The sequence below is a fragment of the Rattus rattus genome, chromosome 13, assembly GCF_011064425.1.
Source record: "Rattus rattus isolate New Zealand chromosome 13, Rrattus_CSIRO_v1, whole genome shotgun sequence".
NCBI lineage: Eukaryota > Metazoa > Chordata > Mammalia > Rodentia > Muridae > Rattus > Rattus rattus.
The window spans coordinates 6,695,957-6,712,870 of NC_046166.1; the positions used below are offsets into that span (position 1 = coordinate 6,695,957).

A 16,914-nucleotide genomic window follows, 5' to 3' on the forward strand; every position below is an offset into this window, starting at 1 on the left:
AAACAGCAAACCAAGCAACAACTCATCCTCAAAACAGTTTGAAGTCTCAGAATGGAACATGACTTGGATAGTTATAAACAGGACGTTCAAGCCAGCTATGGCAGCATATGCCTGAATTCCCAGCACTTTGAGAAGGTAAGAAAGGATGTTGAACTTGGAGACAGCCTAGTCTACATAGTAAGAACCCTTGCAAAAGTAGTTTTTAAAAGAAAACAAACGTACTAGGAGTTATGAGGTGTTTATTCACTGCACACATGAAAGAAGCGACATATACCTGTATGTCCTATTCTCCAAAACAAGCTTATGAAGAACAGTATAAAGTAGTTATGACTTAAAATAATGCCGGTTAGAAAGGAAGCCAGGACAACTACATCTCCACACAGCTGTGCTGTAAGAACATAGGTGGTTTAAGCTGTTTTGGTTATGAAAGCAATCCAGCCATCTTACAGGAAACAAAAAGCAGGTGCTGAATCGTGAAAGTCCCAATCAGTTATTTTTAGCATGCCTCTTAATTTTTCTGTCCCCTGATTTCTTGTCTTCTGTGCCTGAGTCTTGAACAGGTAACCACTTCAGGGGATGGCGGCGGTAGATGGGCCACGGAGGAAGTGTCAGCTAGATCAGAACAGAGAAAAGGCAGCATTCATTTCCATTCAAGGGTTAAGAGATCATTAAGTACGTCTGATCCCCAAATAACCACTAAGCTAAAGATTAACAAGTTGACCAGACAAAATATGTGAGGGCGTGAGAACAAGCCTTAAGTGTTTACACATGCGAGTTTTAAGAACTAAATGAAATATGGAGGCAGCATGAGCAAAGTAGGACGCCTCTGCCATATTTGGTCTTACTGCCTAGAAAAGGTGAGGAAGAAAGTGAGAAAGCTCTCCAGCCTTACGGAGCTCATGCATCTGACACATTTAACATTCTACTTTTCATAGAATGGAAAGCAGAAACATCAACGGAAAAGAACAAAGAGCTGATTCTGCTTCTCATTACTAGGTCCAATCAAGTTTCCTGACTCAGAAAACTTATGTTGCTAATACTCAAACGCTCACAAATGTCTTACCAAACACGAGAAAGCAAACCCAGCCATAACTATGTAGACGGTCCACCCAAACTGTTCAGCCACGTACCCGTAGATAAATCCAACTATCTGAAAAATAAACAAAGTATATAAAATGCAGTCAAGCCAAGGGAAGCGTGATTAAGAGTTAAAGGGAATAATACTTACTGCAGAAAAAAGAATAATTCCCTGAAACATCTGTTCAGCTAGCTTCTGCCCCTTGTAATCCTAGGGACGAAAAAGAATAGGAAGAGTTGGTCCTACTACCAAAGGACTGCAATTCTTGTAGGGAACTGTTTGGGCATAAGGTAGCACTCAACGCCAGGAGTTTCCCAGAAGGGCCCGAGAGTAAAGAAGCAAAAATTGATTTTCCAGGGAAACTTGGGCATCTTAACAGATCACGGGAAAGGGGATTCATTCTGGGGAAGAAAAGAAGGGGAAAGTGAAGACAATCTTAGGAATTGCGAACCACGCTGCACCGGTCGGTGCTCCAGCGGGGGTCTTAGAAGTCGCTAGGCTCCAAAAAGGCGTGCGGGGAAATCTGGGACGCGCGCCCTCACCATCTGGGTGGGCAGCGAGCTCAGGTGTTCCAGCATGGTTGCCGAAGACTGATACCGACAGTGAAACGAAGGTAGCTGATTATTAAGGAGTGTGGCTTGCGAAGTGCGATACCGAAAGCAGCCAGGCCGACCAGCCAAGCGCCTCTCTTCGGCTGTGGCCCCGGAAGCGGATGTCTCCGTCGGGCTCGGACAACCCCTGGCCCCGCCCCGCGCCATCGCCAAGGAGGTAGGTCTCTTAGCTTTCCTAGAACCCTGTACGCTGCTCACGGGGGGGTGGGGCAGCGACCTGGCCAGAGCATAGTGCACCGGTCAATGCTCCTGGCCGCTCGGAGCCGCAATTGCAGCGGGAATCACTTGCAGGCTGCGCCTCCCTTGCTTAACCGTCGCCGGCGCGCTCCGCGTCTCCATAGCGACGGCCTTTACTCAGGGAGGACCCCGGCGGTGGGGTTGCCCCGTGGCGCCTGCAGTGCCTGGCTCTCTGGCGGAGGGAGGCACGGTTAGACTAGGGTTTGTGGCACTACGTGGCTGCTGCAGAGCTGGCCGGCCAGTGGGCCACGGCCAGAGAGCGGCGGACGCCGGCGGCCCGGCGGTGGACCCGGGCCTGGGGCCTGCGGAGCGAGCGCTGAGCTGGCGGGGCGGGCCGGGGCGTGGGCGTGGACGGTCCCTCCTCCCAGCGCAGGTAAAGGCGGCTGCGCTGAACCTCTGAAGGCGACGATTCGTCGGACGCCGCTCTAACCTGTCGTGTCAGTGCGTGGCGGGATCCCGGGAGCGCCTCAGCAGGTCCCCATCACTCCTAAGCGTAAGGAGGCTTCTAATGACCCTTAGAATTAGGGAAGATAACGGAGGCGCATTCTCCAGGGAAAGGCGATTGCCTCGGAGAAGAGCGGCGAGGCCCTGGTCTCGTTTATGTAGGGGATCCCAAATGCTGCCCAACACTTTGCTTGCCGGTTTCCATGGCTCTCACATTCCCAGACCAGTCCTTCCCGGAAAAGACCAACCAAGGGTTTCCCTTCCCCCTGTCTTTCAAGGGTTGTGTATATTTTAAAAGGGTGAGCCCTTCCCTCATTAGAGAGCTGGATGAGGTGCCGTATTCAGACAGACCATTCTGGGGATCCCGTCCTCTGTGGCCATCTGCCTCCCTGGACTCTGCTGTGCATGCAGAGTCAGGCACATATGGCAAGATGCTAGGCACTCCAGGCTGGGAGGTGAGTGCCTGCTGCCGGCATCTACACATCGTGGAGCCGCCAATACTTTTATTTATTTACTTACTTACTTAATTATTTTGATTAGCCAGCAGACCAGGGCACAGTGGTGACTTAGAACTTGGAAACTTGGTGTCAAGGAAGATGTCCACTATTGAATTGAATTAGCTGTGGGGGAATTAGGAGATGGAGCTCAGGGAGGTGTAACATGTGATTTGGGGAAGTTTCCTGACCATGAAAGACAAGTAGGACCTAGCCAGTAAAGTGTGTGAAAATGCCCCAAGTATTCTTCCACTTTGACACCATTCAAAAAAAAAAAAAAAAAAAAAGACAAATCCCTTTGACCTAGGACAATGAACGACAACAATTTTCATGGGTCTTTTTTCCTTTCCCCTTCCCTACATTTTTTTAGTTGTATGAATAGACTGGCTCTGTTACAAGAATAAATAGACGAATTCCTCAGGGTTGTATCCCTACCAGTGTGCTTCATAGGATGGGAGTAGTTTTAGAGACCAGATAGTATTTGAACTACAAAAGATGGAAAAACAGAAGGGTTTTGCCATATTCCTTTTGACCCAAAGCTCCATTGGAATCTCATTCTTTTTCTTATTCTGGAATTTAGTGTCTGTGATTATTAAGATTGCAGTAAGATCTTTTCTTCATTGGAGAACTGGACTCCTGGTTTAGCAAGAGTATTCCACAGATGTCACATGCCTGATGGTCTTAGGTGTCAGGGATACAGCAGTAGGATTACATTTTCATTTAACCCCCTGTTTCTGTAGAACTTACTTCACAGGTTACAGATACACACATTCATAACTGAGAGGGAAGAGCGAGATGGTTGGTATAGGAGAGCGCAGAAAGATGCTACTGGTGACCTCCACAAGAGCAGTTTGAAAATAAGACCAAACATCTAAGAACGTAGGAAGCAAACGCAGAGAGAGAAGAGTATCTCAGATCGTTTGAGTCATTTAGTATGAGGGAGGCAGAGACATGGACCTGTGTGTCAGTCCACTAGAAGTGCTCCATCTTCCTCTCCACCCCCCACTCCTACCTCTACTCCCTTTAACTGGAAGACACTAGAACATGTTTGCGTGTGGATGGGTGTGGTCTACCAGGAATGGAAGGTTGATGCTATGTGAGAACAATTGCAGGATAGGGTGCAGAGCACCAGTGGGAATCCTTTCATGGATATATATGGTCCATAATGTAATAGAGAAAAGTTGCTTTAAAAAGTTATTGAGACAATAAGCAGAGGTGTTTAGCTCTAGCTTGTTTTTTTAAGTGGAGGTATGCTAGAAAGATGGTGGGTGAAGTACTTACCTCACAAGTGTGAGGACCCGAGTTCAAATTCCCAGGACCTATGTAAATGCAGGATGAGTGTGGCAGCCCACACCTATAATGCCAGCACTCAGGAGGTGGAGATGAGATCCTGAGAATAAGTTGACTGAAGAGACTGGCAAGTTGTGGGTTTCATTGAAACTTGGACGGAAAACACCTGACATCAACTTCTGACTTCTCCACACACTCACACCTGCTAGCAACATGCATGCATGCATGCATACCATGTGCACACACACAAGCAAAACAGAAAGAAAGGAAAGGTGAAATTCCAGCACCGGAGCAGCAGGATCAAAAGTTTAGGGTCAGCCTGGGCTGTATAGAGATCTTGTCTCAAAAACAATAAACTTTGGATTCTTTTATATTAATGGATAATCTCTGTCCTGGGCTTCCTGTGTGTGTGTTTATGAGGAGTTTCTATAAGGATGGTTTGGGAATATAAAGGTTTTGTAATTTCTGAGCAGAAGAACCATGAATTTTATGCTGCTGCTACTGCGTGTTTCTTTCTCTCTCTCTCTCTCTCTCTCTCTCTCTCTCTCTCTCTCTCTCTCTCTCTCTCTAAGCTCTCTCTCTCTCTCTCCTTCCTTCTTCCTCCTTCCTCCTCCTTCCCTCTTCTCCATACACACAGTGTATATGAAATTTTGAGAGCTTCTCTTTTTTTCTTCTCTTTCTCCTTTTCCTCTTCCTCCTCCTTTGTATATGAGTACAGTGTAGCAGTCTTCATGCACACCAGAAGGGGGCATCAGATCCCATTACAGATGGTTGTGAGTCACCATGTGGTTGCTGGGAATTGAACTCAGGACCTCTGGAAGAACAACCCTCGCTCTTAACTGCTGAGCTATCTATCTCTCCAGCCCTGAGAGTTTCTTCTTAACAGACCAAGGAACCCTCATTACGAGGAAAGACAATATGATGAGACTCTGGTTCTTTTTTTTTTTTTTTTTTTTTGAGCTGGGGACCAACCCAGGGCCTTTGCGCCCTAGGCAAGCGCTACCACTGAGCTAAATCCCCAACCCATGATGAGACTCTGAAAGCTGGTGTTTTTCATGTAAGTAGCTAGAAGATTTTTATCAGCAAGTGCTTTGTGTCACTTATCTACTTATAGAAAATGGGTGCTTGCTTGAAGCTCCTTTGTGTGTGTGTGCATGTGCGTGTGCGTGTGTGTGTGTGTGTGTGTGTGCATGTGTGTTGACTTCCAGTCTATGTACAGTGCAGTGTGTAACTGTCACTGGAGGGTGACCTCCAGTCTATGTACAGTGTAGTGTGTAACTGTCACTGGAGGTTGACTTCCAGTCTATGTACAGTGCAGTGTGTAACTCACTGGAGGTTGACTTCCAGTCTATGTACAGTGCAGTGTGTAACTGTCACTGGAGGTTGACCTCCAGTCTATGTACAGTGCAGTGTGTAACTGTCACTGGAGGTTGACCTCCAGTCTATGTACAGTGCAGTGTGTAACTGTCACTGGAGGGTGACCTCCAGTCTATGTACAGTGCAGTGTGTAACTGTCACTGGAGGTTGACCTCCAGTCTATATACAGTGCAGTGTGTAACTGTCACTGGAGGGTGACCTCCAGTCTATGTACAGTGCAGTGTGTAACTGTCACTGGAGGGTGACCTCCAGTCTATGTACAGTGCAGTGTGTAACTGTCACTGGAGGTTGACCTAGTCTATGTACAGTGCAGTGTGTAACTGTCACTGGAGGTTGACTGGATAAAACATTGCTTTTTGCACCTGCAACTAGCTGGGGTTTATTGGAATAGGATCGTTTTATTCAGTCTTGGTAGAATTTAACACAAAGCAGGGAGATGTTAAGGCTTTATTGAGTAACTCCCAGTCTGCCAACTTCTGTAGGTAAGATTCAGCCTATGGCATGATAAAAAAATACCATAGGGGGAAAAAAGGGGGGAGCTGGAGAGATGGCTCAGTGGTTAAGAGCACTGACTGCTCTTCCTAAGGACCTGAGTTCAATTCCCAGCAACCACATGGTGGCTCACAACCATCTGTAATGGGATCCGATGCCCTCTTCTGGTGTGTCAAAGACAGTGACAGTGTACTCACATACATGGAATAAATAAATAAATCTTTAAAAAGAAAAGAAAAGAAATACCATAGGGTATATTATGTGTATTCTTTTATTCTCTCTGTGTACATTCCTCTGTATGTGTAAGTACACAAGTGAAGAGACCATAGGTCAACCTTACGTGGTGTTCCTCAAATGGCCATCCACCAGCGATCCTCCTATCTTCAGTGATGGAGTATCAGTCTGCCGCCACACCACGCCCACGGTTTATGTAGGCTCTGGGAATCTGCTTGTCCTATGTTTGACTTGAACAGCCAGCATTTTATGGACTGACTTCTCTTCCCAGCCCACAATGAAAAGTTTAGTGTGTGTGTGTGTGTGTGTGTGTGTGTGTGTGTGTGTGTGTGTGTGTGTGTGTGTGTGTGATGAGAGAGAGAGAGAGAGAGAGAGAGAGAGAGAGAATGAGAGAGAGAGAGACAGAGAGAGACAGAGAGAGAGAGAGAAGAGAGAATGAGAGAGAGAGCGGGAGAGCGAGTGAAAGCCTGCACGCCATGGTGTGCACGTGGAAGTCAGGACAGTTTTCAGAAGTCCATTCTTTCTATAGTTTCTGGGGATCGAACTGTCATTAGGCTTGTCCTGCAAGCCATCTTGCTCACTGAGCCATCTTTCCAGTCTATAATATGTATTTTTTCAGAGTAAGTTTACTGGTATAATGTGTTTTGTATATTCTGTTCTAAAAAGAAGTATGTTTACACATTTTAGATTGTTCATTATAAGTCCGAGTTACATGGTCTCAGATTTGTAATATGACCCATGGCCCATTTTAAAACATATCCCTGCTTTTTAAATGACCTTGGGAAATTAAGTGTCCAACGTGCACACAGTTCAGATTAGCTTACTTAGCAGTGTGGTTTTGTCGACAGTGCTTAGTAAAATAAATATCACTATCTGTATGTTACACACTGCCATGGGTGGCGCTTACAAAGGATTAAAGGTCTTACATTTGCATCCCAGCGCCTTGAAAGCATAAAGTGTGTCTTCAAGAAAATATTTTCAAGAGATTGTTGTAAAATTTTATTTAATTTATATAGTTCCATAAAAACATATTTCACAATCTTGTTTCCATTGAATTGTTTGTTTTTGTGAAAGTAAAGGTGTCACACGAGCAGAGGCAGCCTAGAGAGCACCGGTATGTGACACCACTTTCTTAGTGCTCGGTCTTTTTATCAACACAGATGGATCTGGGGAAGCCTTGTGTTTGTGTGTTGTGCCTGCAGGTGTGCAGAGCGGGGTGGGGGGCCTTCAGTGTCCTGCTCTATCTCTCTGCTTTAATCCCTTGAGAAAAAGTCTCTTACTAAACCTGGAGCTAGGCCGGTGGTCAGCAAACCTCAGCCATCCTCCTGTCTTTGCCTTCTGCAGTTCTGAGGTAACAGGTGCAGTCGACCACGCCCAGCTTTTGATGTGGGTGCTGGGGATACAGACGGAGATCTTTATGGTACCCAGCCAGCACTCTCACCCACTGAGCCTCAGCCTAGCTTGTTTTTTCTTTTTTTCTTTTTTTTTTTTTTTTTTTTTTTTTTTTTGAGCTGGGGACTGAACCCAGGGCCTTGCGCTTACAGGCAAGCTCTACCACTGAGCTAAATCCCCAACCCTGATTTTTTTTTAATATGTGTTTGTATATCTGTATCTTGGTTTGCCAAGTGTGTGCAGGTGCCTGTGGAGGCCAGAGAGGGCATCCCCTCCCCTTGACCTGGAGTTAAATTATGAGTCACCTGATCAATGCGGGAAACTTGGGTCCTCTGGGGAAGTGGCATGCTCTCTTAAACTCCTAGGCCATTTTCTACATCCCTCTTAAATAGAATTTTTGAGAATAACACTAACTCATCAGATTGCTTTGTCAGAGACACCACAGTCCATTGTTGTAGAATATTTGTTCACATTGTGAACTCCAAGATTGTGTTGTTTCCTGGAAAAACCTGTTTCTTTCTAGCTGTGGCATGGCTCAGCCTTAGTACAACACACCTTTAATCCCCATGGCTGGAATACAGACATGCCCATGGTACGCACCTGGAATCCCTAACAGTGAAGGGAAGGTTCGTTTTTATAGGAAGCAGCCATGTCTGAAAGTGATGTCTAATTGAGTGGCAGCACAGAGAAGACGAGGGAGGAGGCAGTTTTCCTGGACAGGTGTACAGGGCAGGCTGCAGAGGGAACAAGCCACGCACAGGTGAAGCCAGAGGACTAGGACAGAGTCGGAGTTAGTTTGATAGAGAAAAAGTCAGAGGCTGAGAGAGAAGCCAGATGTCTGAGTGGAGAGGAGTGTTAGCCAGAACAGCTGAGTTTAATCAGCCAACCAGAGTTCCGACAGAACAAGAAGGGTGAGCTCATTCAGCAGCAGGTCTCAGAGGCTGAGCACATTCTAGGCGCTGATTAGATGTAGGAAGGCTGGCCGCTCCCGGGACACACCTCAGTTAGCAGACAGAGGCAGTGAACCTCGAAGATGACAATTATTACAGGAGAATAAAGTTACTTTTGGGGTTGGTTGTTGGTTGGCTGGTTTTTTTGAGACACGCTTTCTCTGTGTAGCCCTGCCTGTCCTGGAACTTACTCTGTAGGCCAGGTTGTCGAGCTCAGTGATCTGCCTGCCTCTGTCTCCCGAGCACTGTGACTAAGGGTGAGCACCACCACATGCAGCCTAGCTAGGTGTTCTAAACAGAATCAATCCTGAAATGTTTCTCCAGTCGCTAGACTTCAGATACCTCTCTTGATAGGTTTTTTTCTTGTATGCAGTGTAACAAGGCTAAAGCTATGTGTTTCTCCTTATACTATGGAAGTATTTGTATGTGATCATCATAAAGTTTCAGTTCCCCTATTGTGTGCCTGGAAGTTATTAATTAAAAAAATAAAAGTCTGGCAAAGTATCACATGTTCCTTTTGTTTCTATCTGAATAGTGCAGAAGCATTTTGATGACTATTCTTGTGTACTCACTGACTTTGGGGCTTTTTTTTTATAGGATTAATTTTTAATGTTTATGTAAGACAGAAGAAAAGGATGTCATTCCGTAAAGGTATGCACCCCCTTCCTTTCCCCTCCCTCCCTCTGAGTTCTGTTGTTTTTATATTTACCAAGGCCAAAGCTGTAACACAGGGCTTCCTGTTTCAGTAACCATCATCATCTGGGCCCTGGCCGTCATTCTCTTCCTACTGGCTTTGCACCATAACTTCCTCAGCTTGAGCAGTTTGTTAAGGAATGACGTTTCAGGTATGGGAGCCTTTACTTTACTAGCCCTGTACTACTGTCTGTTGTTAAGGACCTGGAGGTCCCCCGGCCTCACATCCTAAGGTTTATCGCTATGTTGAAGAAAACTTCCTTCTTGCTCTTACAAAGGCTCAGGTAAAGTAGAGAGACCAAAGGAAAGAGAACGGTTTGACTTCAGCAGATGAGATGTAGTGGAAAGGGGTGTCTGCAAAAGGGAGGAAGGGAACATTGGAGTTTATATAGGAGGTCTGGGATGGGAATTAATACAAATTCAGAGTTGATTGTCCAGACGTGGTTGTTCATCTTTACAAACTGCCTTGCTCAGGCTGTCTGGAGAAGGTGGATAGTGGATCACTGAGGTAGGCAACGGCAGTGACCGGGAAGGAGCTGAGCTTCAACAGAGGGGCTTCATGTGGTGCCGCCCACGCTTTTGTGTACTGAAGTCTTTGCTAAGGACTTGATCTGAGAGAGTATTCCTTTCTGTCAAGTCAGAGGCCTTGAAGAATGTCTGTGCACTGCCGTCCTCTTGTCTTCCTCAGGCCAGACCTTTAAGGGATGGCTGTGGGCAAGTGTCCGGGGCATTTGATGCCTGCCTTTGTCACTACAGGTGTCAGTCAGTGTGGGGACCTTCTCATGGTAATCACGTCAGAAATCATACCGTCTTACTGTGTATTACATTGCAGCTATTTAGTTCATGTGTTTCTACTCGAAGTGAGGGACATTTGAGGCTTCCGGTTGTTTGTTAAATATCTTGAGACCAGATCTTATGGCTCAGGCTGGCTTCAAACTCACTATAAAATTAATTTAGGCTGTCCTTGAACTCCTGACCCTCAGGCTTCAGCCTCCATAGTGATGGTATTACAGGTGTGAACCACAATATCCTTGTTTTAAAAAATAATTTTTGAGGATAGATGTGACAATACACCACAAAATCCTAGCAATTGGGAAACTGAGGCAGGGCAAGAGAATCATGAATCTGAGGCCAGTACAGACTATAGCAAGACTTTGTTTAAAAATTCAAGTTATATACCAAGTCAAGCTCAGTCAGAGAGACATAAGATTCTCCCAGGAGGGAGAGCCAGATTTACCTCTGGAGGCGGAGATGGAGTCAGTCAGTATTAGTTGAATAAGTTATTTCATTGACCTAAAAAACTACTTTAAAATTTTTGACTGGTAACTTCTAGTCCTTTTTTTTTGTCCTTTTCTTACTATATATTTTTCTATATATTTAAGATTATACTAAATTTCATATGATAAACATTTCCATGTGATTTTTATCATAAGCATAATATAAATTTCATATACACAATTAAGACTTTTTTACATTTATTTGTATATGTACCTTTAATATTATAAGTTTATTTGTATCCACAAGAAGATATGTTTTCTTAATAACTTTTAATTTTTGATGACAATCCCACAGTAAGAACTGAATTTCATGTAGCATATACTTAGACATAATTGTTTGTCTGGTTAGCATTTATGTTTTATTCATAGTTATAACTCCAGTGCTAGACATTACGTAGCACATACTAAGTCCTCAGTGTTCATTGACAACTAAATGAGTGTGCGGCTGTCCCTCTATCGTCATAAGACTGGCTGGACCCAAGTCTTCAAATACTGTGTCTGTTGTATAAAATTTCATAGAAAAAAACTTGCATATAACTTGTAACATATAGTACTATGTACTATAAAGTGTTTCTTGATTGCATATAATATTTTATATACCATAAATCCTTGCTGTATTATTTAGGTCCTAATGATAAAAATCATGGTTCTACAAATTTAGTACAATAGTTTATTTCTATGTGAAAATCATAAATAAGGAGGATCTTCTGTATCATGAAAGCCAAGAAGGATGGTTTACAGAGTAATACCACAGTTACGTATTAAATTTCCTTTTTTTAAAAAAATTTTATTTATATGAGTGCGCTGTAGCTGTCCTCAGACACACCAGAAGAGGGCATGGGATCCCATTACAGATGGTTGTGAGCCACCATGTGGGTGCTGGGAATTGAACTCAGGACCTCTGGAAGAGCAGTCAGTGCTCTTAACCTCTGAGCCATCTCTCCAGCCCTAAATTTCCTTTTTAAATGTAATTTTCTATTCCTATTTAAACTTTAATCCTCGGCCTTGGCTTAGAAGTAGAGAGCCTGCGCAGCGTACGCTGTGCTCGTCCCAGCACCACGTGTGAGCAGGTTCTCACCATGACCCGTTCCACTGACTTCTGTCCCTTCGTGACTTGCAGTTTGAAGGACAATTGGTAAGTATAGACCAGTGCCTTGTTTTGGTGCATTGGGTTGAGCCCAGGCCTTATACATGCAGAACGCATCCATTCCTGATGAGCTGGATCTCAGCTTTAAATTTTGTGTTTAAGAAAGAATGATTAAGGTAAATGTACACCTTTAAGGCTGTTTATATACTGTCTTAATACATTCTAGAAAGTTCTGTAACTTCCCTACTAATGGTGTACCAAGAGTGTTGCCAGATTAGTTTTTAAAATTCTTCCACTTGTCTGAAAGTGGTTACATAAGGGAACTACATTTTCCTGTTGTGTGCGTCCCCCTTACTGGGCAAGAATGAGTTCGGAGTTGCTGTGATTCTCTGGGGACCGAACCCAGGGCCTTGCGCTTCCTAGGCAAGCGCTCTACCACTGAGCCAAATCCCCAACCCCAGTTGCTGTGATTCTCATGCTGTCTCCTTCCATGTCTTGGACTCTGTAAAAAAAACAAAAAAACTTGCTTACTTCCAGCACTCTGGAATCAGAGACAGAGATCTCTGAGTTTGAAGCTGACCTGGTCCTCATAGTATGTTTTAGGCCAGCCAGGACTACCTAGCAAAACCCTGTTTCAAAGCATAAAACAAAGGAACAAAAAACAATCCAAAACAAGAACAAAAATTCATGAGATTGTGTCCCAGTGCTTTCCTTGTTTGTCCTTTTCAGATTCAGGAATTGTGGGGCTTCAGCCCATAGACTTTACCGCAAATTTTCATCAACATCCAGTAAATGAGAGACAAGAAGAGATTCCTGTGGTTATTGCTGCCTCTGAAGATAGGCTGGGTGGGACCATTGCAGCCATAAATAGCATTCATCAAAACACTCGCTCTAATGTAATTTTTTACATTGTTACATTCAATAGAACAGCGGACCATCTCAGGTGAGCACTGTGTTCCTAATTGATTCTATTCTGCTTCTACTTGATGGTCTTCATAGGGACCATTTTACAACACATCATATCTTCCTGTTTTAACACACACACACACACACACACACACACACACACACACACACACACACACACTACAAATAGTTTTCCTTATGATTGTGTTTTTCAGGAAGTAACCTAGCTGTCATAGTCATACTGTTAACTCCACGGTTCTTTTAGGAATAGGTCTCATGTTTAGCACCCTGACTTTCTGAATAAAGGAAGCAGTATGTGATTTGCTGGTCAGAGCTTCTTACAGATATGCATGCACCAAGCACTGGGTTCAATTCCCACCATCACAGAAAGTGGGCATGGTGGGTCATGCCTGCCATCCCAGCATTCAAGAGGTAGAAGTAGGAGGATTAGACGTTACAAAGGAACCCTTAATACAAAGTGAGTTTAAGGACAGCCTGGGCTATATTAGACTGTCTTTAAAAAAAATTAAAAACAAAAATCTAACAATTTATTCTGAAAAGCAGGTTTTCAGAGTTTTAGATAGTTATGCCCTCCTTAAGGCTTTCTCCATGGTTTCACACTCATGAAAATATGTTCTCATTCTTGAAAAACTAAGAACCCATTCAAGATACAGAAACATACTGCAGGCTTGTAATAGACTAGAAAAAATATGTAGTGTCTTTGCAGGTAACGGGTTCTTCTCACAAACACTGCCTCAGACAGAGTCAGGTGGGTGAATTTCTTAGGTTCATCACAGTAAAATAATAATCATTTTACAGCTGACAGATCGAATACTAGTTTTATTGATAACTAGCTTTTACTACCACTGTGATTTGATTCATAGTGAATTCATTGATTTGCCTTTGGAAGGCAAAGAATTCTGTGGTCCAGCTGGCCATGGTGTGCACCCTTGTAATGTCAGCATGTGGGTGGCTGAGGAGAATAGTGAGAGAGCGCTTCAAGAAAATAAGTAAAAGTCCATGTTTGGTCCAAAATGAGTAGTCCATGTTTGCCTGGGTGTCCTCAAGTCTAGTTTCTATAGTAGTTTGGTTATGGGAGAAGAGATTGTCTCATAGAGTCTTGGTTAAAAAGGAACTTTGGTGGGAATACCTTCATTCATCTTAAGTGAGGAACCCCTAGTCCTAGAGACATAAAGGACTTGAAACATCTATTTAGTTCCTAGGATCTCTCTTACATTATATTCTGTTGTTGTAAAAATATTAAAAAAAAAAAAAAAAGGTTGGGGATTTAGCTCAGTGGTAGAGCGCTTGCCTAGCAAGCGCAAGGCCCTGGGTTCAGTCCCCAGCTCCGAAAAAAACAAGAAAAAAAAAAAATATATAAAAAAAAATATGGTTGTCTTTTATCCCGCTTAGGTCCAGCACTGCAGTGCCCCCAAGTTATCTGCTGGATATCTTAATTCTCAGTCAGCAAAGTGTCTCACCCGCTCTGCTCCATCCCATATCACACCTCTCTGAGCCTGGCAGCAATCTCTCTACCTATCCAGTTCCCAAGGCAGGTTTCCATGCCAGAAACACACATCCCAACTCTGTGGCAGCCCAGACCAGCCGCCCCACACTCCATTACACTTACATCACTACATGAAAGAACACACAATACAATAACCTTTGGCCCAATTGATAAGATATAATTGCCTAACTAAACATACAAAGCCCAATACACATCAATCCCTTAAAAACATTCGTAACATCCTGTAAAAGAACAGCGTGGAATCTTAACGTCACCTGCCATATTGTCCTGCCACTGCTTTTCTCTCTCTCCTCTCTCTCCTCTCTCTCTCTCCTCTCTCTCCCTCCTGCCTCTTCCTCTTTCCATTCCAGTCTCCTCCTTTTCCTTCAAACTTCTCTCCTGCCCATCCTTCCTTCTCACCCAATGACAGGCCTCCTTCTATCTTGTACCTGCCTCACCTGTGACATCATCCCACAATATTCCGCCACTGTTAGAAAAGCATAGAAAGATACGGCTATATACATTAGAAACATGACCAAACGTGTTTTTTCTTCATCAGGTCCTGGCTTAACAGTGGTTCCCTGAAAAGCATCAGGTACAAAATTGTAAATTTTGACACTAAACTTTTGGAAGGGAAAGTAAAGGAGGATCCTGACCAGGGGGAGTCCATGAAACCAGTGAGTTCCATGTTGTTTCTATGGGGGTGTATTTGACTAGAACACCTGATAACTCTGACTACAGTGCAAGGAGTCCCCTAGGGACCGAACCTGGGGACTCTAGAAGTCCATTGTCTGTTTAACCTGGGTTCTTGTACAAATAAAAGCCCAGCTATTGTATCCTAAGCTGATAATTCTTTCCTTTTTTTTTTCCCCCTCCAGTTAACTTTTGCAAGGTTCTACTTGCCAATTCTGGTTCCCAGTGCAAAGAAGGCCATTTACATGGATGACGATGTAATTGTACAAGGTGCCAAAGAATGAGTTGTTGGTCTGGGTTCGGGGCTGTAATGGGCTGTCTGTGGTCTACTATAAACGTCCACCATTTGATAGACGTGAGAGGGACAGACTCTCAGGCCAGTGCAGGTGTCCGTCTCACTTCATCCATTTCAGGTGATATACTTGCCTTATACAATACCCCACTGAAGCCAGGACATGCTGCTGCCTTTTCAGAGGACTGTGACTCAGCGTCTACTAAAGTCATGATCCGAGGAGCAGGGAACCAGGTAAGGTACTGCAAGTCTTGCTCCCTATGAAAGCTTAATGAGGTTTTCAATTCAGGGCTGCATCTTACGTTAACCAGTCACTGCTCTCCAAACCTCACACCTACTTTTCTAGACTCTGTACATTTATGAAGTTTACAACCCAACTGTCCTTGAATGTTCTGGTAAGACAAACTCTAGATCCCAACTGTATTTCTATAGGATCTGTCCCTTTTGCTAATAAGTTAGGAAGTCAAGAAGCTCAAATACTGCCTGATGACACGCCTTTAATCCTAAACTCTTGAGAGGCAGGTAGATCTGAGTTGGAGGCCAGCCTGGTCACTGAGTGAGTTCCTGAACAGCCAGGACGACAGAGAAACCATCTTGGCAGGGAGGGGGGAGGATTCAACTACTGACTTAAAAAAAAAAACAAAACAAAAAACCCAAACTCATCTTGTTTGAAGCAGTAAATATTTTGTTTTTTAGTACAATTACATTGGTTATCTTGACTATAAAAAGGAAAGAATTCGTAAGCTTTCCATGAAAGCCAGCACCTGCTCCTTTAATCCTGGAGTTTTTGTTGCCAACTTGACTGAGTGGAAAAGACAGAATGTAACTAACCAGCTGGAAAAATGGATGAAGCTCAATGTAGAGTAAGTATGTAACTGGCTTAGCTATTAAAACATTGAACAGTTGGTCTTACTCTTCACTAACGTGCTGTTTCACAGAGAGGGACTGTACAGCAGAACCCTGGCTGGCAGCATCACCACACCTCCTCTGCTTATCGTATTTTATCAGCAGCATTCCACCATTGACCCTATGTGGAATGTCCGCCACCTTGGTAAGTATCAAGTCAAGCTGGGAATAATGGTTGATGCTAGTAATCCTAGCACTTGGGAGACAAAGGCGGAGTACTGTGAGTTCTGATCTTAGCCAGAGCCACCTAGCAGACCCTACATCAAAATAAATACCCACTGGCTTCACTGACCTATCCTGGACGATAACCAGCGTCTCCCTTTATGTTTCTTCAGCCTAGCGTGGCATTCTGTCTTACTTGGCACTTTCTTATTTAAGGTTCCAGTGCTGGAAAACGGTATTCACCCCAGTTTGTAAAGGCTGCCAAGTTACTTCACTGGAATGGTCACTTCAAGCCTTGGGGAAGAGCTGCTTCATATGCTGACGTTTGGGAGAAATGGTATATTCCAGACCCAACAGGCAAATTTAGTTTAATCCGAAGACATATGGATACCTCAAACATAAAGTGAACTACAATCTAAGCTAAACATGACACTCAGGAAATCCTGGAAGACACACTATGTGGGACGATAACAGTTGTAGGGCTTGAGAGTCTTCTCTGTACCAACCACAGAAAACATGTCAGCTGGGTAGAGATCACAGATCTCCAGATGACTACCAATGTCTCCATCTGCCTTACCAAATGTTTGCTTACTTACTATACTGCTGACTGACCTGAAGGACAGAATGAGGACACCAGCCTAAGTTCATTAAGCTGCTGTAGGTAGGAACTGCTGTTTGGTTTTAGTTTTGTAACCTGTGGCCTGGTTTGTAAATAAAATAAAACTTTCCAATAGACCTTTGCTTGCCCATATTTTAAGAATGTAAACACTGCTGCTTTTCCAGAGTTCAATT

At 44.0% G+C, this 16,914-nt stretch overlaps 2 protein-coding genes across 2 annotated transcripts; one reads left to right on the top strand and one right to left on the bottom strand.

The window, feature by feature from the left end:
* Positions 1 to 222: 222 nt before the first annotated feature.
* Spcs1 (signal peptidase complex subunit 1) lies at positions 223 to 2,479 on the bottom strand. The gene is made up of 4 exons (XM_032918726.1): positions 1,621 to 2,479; positions 1,229 to 1,288; positions 1,064 to 1,150; positions 223 to 612 (listed from the first exon to the last, which is right to left on the bottom strand). The coding sequence occupies exons 1-4, from the start codon at positions 1,834 to 1,836 to the stop codon at positions 487 to 489; spliced, it is 489 nt and encodes a 162-aa protein (XP_032774617.1). The 5' UTR covers positions 1,837 to 2,479; the 3' UTR covers positions 223 to 486.
* A 6,197-nt stretch (positions 2,480 to 8,676) lies between these two features.
* On the top strand, positions 8,677 to 16,857 carry Glt8d1 (glycosyltransferase 8 domain containing 1). Its single transcript, XM_032918725.1, has 9 exons — positions 8,677 to 9,250; positions 9,346 to 9,444; positions 12,386 to 12,599; positions 14,629 to 14,746; positions 14,948 to 15,032; positions 15,176 to 15,288; positions 15,751 to 15,917; positions 15,993 to 16,105; positions 16,339 to 16,857. The coding sequence occupies exons 1-9, from the start codon at positions 9,235 to 9,237 to the stop codon at positions 16,527 to 16,529; spliced, it is 1,116 nt and encodes a 371-aa protein (XP_032774616.1). The 5' UTR covers positions 8,677 to 9,234; the 3' UTR covers positions 16,530 to 16,857.
* Positions 16,858 to 16,914: the final 57 nt, after the last annotated feature.

Coding starts and splice junctions, on each gene's coding strand:
- Spcs1 (XM_032918726.1), bottom strand. CDS start 1,836: ATGGCGCGGGGCGGGGCCAGGGGTTGTCCGAGCCCGACGGAGACATCC. Junction 1,289..1,620: donor GCTCGCTGCCCACCCAGATG/GTGAGGGCGCGC, acceptor TTTCGTCCCTAG/GATTACAAGGGGCAGAAGCT. Junction 613..1,063: donor GGTTTGCTTTCTCGTGTTTG/GTAAGACATTTG, acceptor GTTCTGATCTAG/CTGACACTTCCTCCGTGGCC.
- Glt8d1 (XM_032918725.1), top strand. Junction 14,747..14,947: donor AGGGGGAGTCCATGAAACCA/GTGAGTTCCATG, acceptor TTCCCCCTCCAG/TTAACTTTTGCAAGGTTCTA. Junction 15,918..15,992: donor TGGATGAAGCTCAATGTAGA/GTAAGTATGTAA, acceptor GCTGTTTCACAG/AGAGGGACTGTACAGCAGAA.